Source organism: Agrilus planipennis, unplaced genomic scaffold, assembly GCF_000699045.2.
Source record: "Agrilus planipennis isolate EAB-ADULT unplaced genomic scaffold, Apla_2.0 scaffold570, whole genome shotgun sequence".
Taxonomy (NCBI): domain Eukaryota; kingdom Metazoa; phylum Arthropoda; class Insecta; order Coleoptera; family Buprestidae; genus Agrilus; species Agrilus planipennis.
This window is the reverse complement of record NW_020439220.1, coordinates 5793-10971: the sequence shown is the minus strand read 5'-3', so window position 1 is coordinate 10971 and position 5179 is coordinate 5793. Positions and strand designations below refer to the sequence as shown.

The window sequence follows — 5179 nt, the reverse complement described above, 5'->3', positions numbered from 1 at the left end:
TGACGTTTGTAGTACCTTATATAAATTTTAATATGTCTGCAATTATACTCGATAAAAAGCTACTTTCTGCACTTGGCTTTCCATCTAAAAATCTTTTCCGAAGCACATTAAATCATTACAGTAATAATGTACAATTTTTAAATGTTTCAAACATCAATAATTCATTTTTTTCAAATGGGAAGCTATGTTCATTTTGACATCTTCGGATGCAAAATTAAATTCTCTTTCGATTTTATAAACATATATTGGGAACAAACTTTGTTTACAAGGAATTATTAAATATGTACCGTTTAGTTTCATGTTTAATAATTCATTGTAAATAAAGTTCATTCCCAATATTGTTTATATTTTATATCATGAAGTCACGGCAATCTTTTAAGACATTAGTTGTGTGTTGGATTAAGTAATTTTATCAATAATTCCAATAAACATGAAAACATGTGTTTTCGGCTGTAGACCCATTTCACCTAAAATATATCCGTTTTCTGTGCACATTACAGAATAATTAACAAATCGCAATTATTTTGAAAACCGTCAAGCGTAGACCTCAATATTCCTTAATAAAACTGAAAGAGAATTTAATTCAAGCGATTTATCATTAGATACATACGTATTGATGTGTACAGAAATTTCTTTCTATAAAGATTTGGTTTGTTTACGTTATACGGTGGCCTACCGTTGTTAAAATACTGTTCGCACCATGCGGAGTTTCCGTTATGCGATGTTCACACTGTCGAGTCTCTACTGTGTCAAAAAGAAAAAAAAATTAACAAATGTGCGAATCGATTTTAAAAACTTACTTGAAGTTTTATTGACATTTTCGGAACATTTTGTATACACAAAAAGAAAGAGAAAATAGAAGAACAAAAGAAAACACAAAAGGTGCTGGTTGACGATATGAGAAATTGACTAACAGGTATTGTTCTTGTCCCTTCCAGCGTTTATGCTGTGCTACACGCAGGAAGATGCCGCATCCGAAGGTAGAGTATTATTTTATTATGCCTACAAAATCGCGTCCTGTCTTCTGTTATGTTGTTTAACTATATAAATTTTCTTTTCGCTTTTTTCTGTGTTCCATAGTACAGGTGAAATATTATATCGAGTTGAGCTCCCGTACATGGAAGAGATTACGTTAATTTACTTGGAGAATAACGACGATAGTAAGTGCTGTATGTCGTGGCTGCATGAACAGAAAATCATTTATTACCCGAAAAAAAGTTGATTGAAAGATTGTCAGTCACAATCGAATTAATTTATACAGTAACGGCAAAAATAACAATCCACAAACGAATTGTTTTGCTGATCGGTGGTTTGAAAAATACTTTTATACGCCTGTCAATCTCTAGATATTTTTATTTAGTTTTCTTTACAAGAAATGTCTTTGTATCTGCCTACATTTGGGTATATTTTTAGAAATCATTTGACAAAAAAAAAGAAAACTTCATTTTTCTTTTTATAAGACATATTAAAGTAAAATTATTTTATTTTTAAAACCATCAGCATGTACTTAAAACAAATCAGTTGTTTTGAATATTTTTCTCAAAAATAAAATAAAAATGTATATCTATCATATTTCAGAACTAGTCTTCATTTTAATATTTTTTGTTTGTAAAATTAAGTAGTTAATGTATATCGAAAGTTCTGTCTTTTTAAAAAAACGGAAAAAATTGAAAAATTATTTTAGACAGAATTCAACTTTTTCATGCAAAGAATCTCGCAACTAAAATTTACCTTTCATTATAGATATTCTTTTTTGTTTAGATATCCGATTAAAGGCGGAAAGTATTTTTTAAATAACGAATTAAAAAAGTTTTCCTAATACTATTAGTGCAAACTTTTTAGCAGTCACTGTATATAATTATTTTTACCCCGCATTTTGACTCCCTCCCTTTCAACACCACCACCAGAAGAATAATTAATTTAAATTCCCTGAATGACCTCGGTATCTTTTTCCAATAACTTCACCCCTTTGTCGATATGTCCCGATATGTCGATAGAACCACAAAAGGTTGGTGTGGTTGTAATTAACATATTTGTCACCAAAAGTGGCGTTTTAGGCATTTCTGTGTGTGAGCAATATCTAACTCAGCGATTCGCTTTTATATGTGGGATTCCCAAAAAGCAAAAGTACGTCGTTTGCATGAATGAATAAAAGAGATATTGTACTTATGTTTCGTACAGTGAATTTGCAGTAAGAGCCCCACTTAGGCCGATGACCTTAATAATTAAATATTCTTTTGGAAAATGGAAAGTACAATAATTTTGGGAAGAGTCTTCCAACTTTTTGATTTGAATGATTTATAAGAAAACTGAATGAAGTAAGTTTCAAATTATAATTCTTCATTGCCAAAGTATTTTATAATATATCCGATTTGTTGATGACGTGTGGATGTCGATTAATGTCAATCCAATCCAATCGGAAGATTTTTTTGTCTTCGTCACCCCTCCATTTCCGTTTATTAATTAGATATCAAAAGCATATCGATATTTTTGCACCACCGCCCACTGCAGTAGAAGAATCTTCTTTGTTTTGTGACTGTCCAAAGCGTATGTTTCGTATAGAGGAACAAACATCCACTTGGCTTTTAGTTTTAAGTTGTTTATTTCCCTTGGTTTAGTTCACCGAACCCATCAACTAAAATTTAAATCGCTTCTACTAGATTGAAATTATTGAACCAATAGTTGAATGTAAAATACGATAGAACGAGGATAGTTTAGAGCATTATTAATCACATCAGTTCTGCATAATCTAGAATCTTTTCATTTTTAAGTAAGTAGATATATGTCTGTCTGTCGGTCTTGTCTATATAGTGTTTATATTTTTTTAATTATAGTTTGCCTATTTGCATTATTTTATTATATACAAATTGTTGTCGTTCTGTTCGTGCTTTTTTCATTGTCTGTCCCTTTATTAATTTATTTATTTAAATGTTCTTAACTTTATCTCACTTTTCAAGATCTTCGCAGTTCACTTGCCACTGAAAATATTGTATTTAGAACCAATTTTCATTTGAGATTGCTTTACTACTAATGATATTTTAGAAGATATAATATTTTGCATTTTGTAAATCACATTTTTGCTTTTAATTCAGTGCCAAGTGAGCAATATGTATTGTATAAGCTCTTCTTGTTCTGATACCCTTTTTTGAACAGCTTTTATAAATAACATGACTTGTTGAAATTTTTGCTCATATTAGAATTAGGACCTGGAACACTTGGTCAGCCGATTTTTTTTGCAGTTTTATTAACCAGTTTTTTATCGCTTTGTCGGCGATCGTTAGGCTCTCGTCTATTAACATTCGATTTTCGCAGGTAATGAGGAAAATGTACTATCATACGAACCCGTTCAGCAGATGGAGATCACTTATACAAGGCCGGTGATCGTTTTGGGTCCTCTCAAAGACCGCATCAACGACGATCTTATTTCGGAATTTCCCGATAAATTTGGAAGCTGCGTACCACGTATGTCATGCATAGTATTAACTGATGAATGTCAAAATTGATTGAAGCAAACCTTTTTACAATTAAATTCAATTGTTAGATACCACCCGGCCAAAAAGGGAATATGAAGTCGACGGTCGAGACTACCACTTCGTTTCTTCTCGAGAGCAAATGGAGAAAGATATCCAAAATCACCTGTTCATCGAAGCAGGGCAGTATAACGACAATTTGTATGGAACGTCGGTGGCGTCTGTTCGAGAGGTAGCCGAAAAGGTTTGAGCCTTCATAACGTTTCACATTGTGGTATTGAATGGTCAATTTTTTCTAGGGAAAGCACTGCATCTTAGATGTAAGTGGAAATGCCATTAAAAGGCTACAAGTGGCTCAACTATATCCAATTGCGATTTTCATAAAGCCAAAATCTGTGGAATCCATTATGTAAGTAATTATTACACATAATTCGTTTAATTTTTTGTTAGCAGCAATACGGAAAATACAAATGGGTTTCTTTTTTTTTTTTTAAGGGAAATGAATAAGAGAATGACTGAGGAACAAGCTAAGAAAACTTACGAGAGAGCACTAAAAATGGAGCAAGAGTTTGGGGAATATTTCACAGGTATGTACAATTCTACTTTCTACCAGTAATCAAAGATAAATTAATTATATGACTCTTTATCTTTGTTAAGCGGTCGTACAAGGCGACACACCTGAAGAAATTTATGGGAAAGTAAAAGAGGTGATCGAGGAACAATCTGGACCAACGATATGGGTTCCAGCAAAGGAACAACTATGACGGCCGGTGTCACCTGTATGGACAGTACCGACGCGCTCTTCCTCTATCTCCCATCATCACCTACATTGAATTGAGAGGAGAGATCGAGGGCCACCCCCGTTTCCGACTAAAAGACATCTTCGGCAGCATTATTAAGTACATAAAGAAAGGACACAGTTGGTGATGCCGCTCCATCATCATTTTGTAGTAAAGAAAAAAAAATGAAAATGCTTGTTACGTACGACCAAGTCATCGTTTTCGTCGTTGTTGTTATTATTATTATTATTATTGTCGTTGCCTCCTCAGCCAGTTGCCGAACTGTGTTCCTCCAAATATAGTCCCCAACCCCCTTTCGACCCGTCTGAATGAGCCACAATTGAACAGGAAATAATAATAATATAATATAAAGAATTGTTGACTTCTCTAGCGTCGTGATGTTTTTTTGTAAGTTTGTTTTTGACGAATAATTGATTATGAAAAAATAGCACGAATTGTCGCAGACTACGTGACTCGAGTTAAATAGGATATTGAAAAGAATTATATACTTAAACGTATTGTGTAGGTAATTTTAATGATGCAAAAAATGATAAATAATTAAATGAAAAAAAACCTTTTCAGCTTAGGACTCTTCGTAACGTTGTAAATATACACAGTTACTTATTATTATTATTATTATTATTATTGTGTGTGGTAGCAACCAGCATACGTTATTGTTATGAATTCTTCAAAGCAAGTTGTGACCTAACTTATTTGCGTTACTAAAAATAAAAGATTTTACTATCTATATTACTTTACTCCTCCCTTCCAGTGTGTACTTTACATGAAAAGGTAAGTGATGTAAGTGTAGTGGTACGTGCGAAAAGAAAAAGTATAAGGTAAGTATAAATTCATTTCCATCTTGAAGTAGAAGTTTTTAAATTTCTTTACTTATTATGAATTGTTTTGGTGGGGCGACAAAGAGGCACA

General features: G+C 32.6%; 1 protein-coding gene across 2 annotated transcripts; it reads left to right on the top strand.

The window, feature by feature from the left end:
• The first annotated feature begins 324 nt into the window (after nt 1-324).
• LOC108743617 (disks large 1 tumor suppressor protein-like) lies at nt 325-4876 on the top strand. 2 transcript variants are annotated; one of them, XM_025978158.1, is made up of 7 exons: nt 325-980; nt 1086-1160; nt 3313-3462; nt 3542-3714; nt 3770-3879; nt 3966-4057; nt 4128-4876. In XM_025978158.1, exons 1-7 carry the CDS (start codon nt 944-946, stop codon nt 4232-4234), a joined length of 744 nt encoding a protein of 247 aa, XP_025833943.1. In that variant the 5' UTR covers nt 325-943; the 3' UTR covers nt 4235-4876. The 2 variants fall into 2 exon arrangements, with proteins under 2 accessions (XP_025833943.1, XP_025833944.1); XM_025978159.1 differs by lacking the exon at nt 1086-1160 and having other exon boundaries at nt 334-980.
• The last annotated feature ends 303 nt before the right edge of the window (nt 4877-5179 follow it).

Excerpts from the sequence above, each read along its gene's own strand:
- LOC108743617 (XM_025978158.1), top strand. The coding sequence starts at position 944 with ATGCTGTGCTACACGCAGGAAGATGCCGCATCCGAAG. Across the intron at positions 1,161-3,312 it reads CTTGGAGAATAACGACGATA|GTAATGAGGAAAATGTACTA; the intron begins GTAAGTGCTGTA and ends CGATTTTCGCAG. Across the intron at positions 3,715-3,769 it reads TTCGAGAGGTAGCCGAAAAG|GGAAAGCACTGCATCTTAGA; the intron begins GTTTGAGCCTTC and ends AATTTTTTCTAG.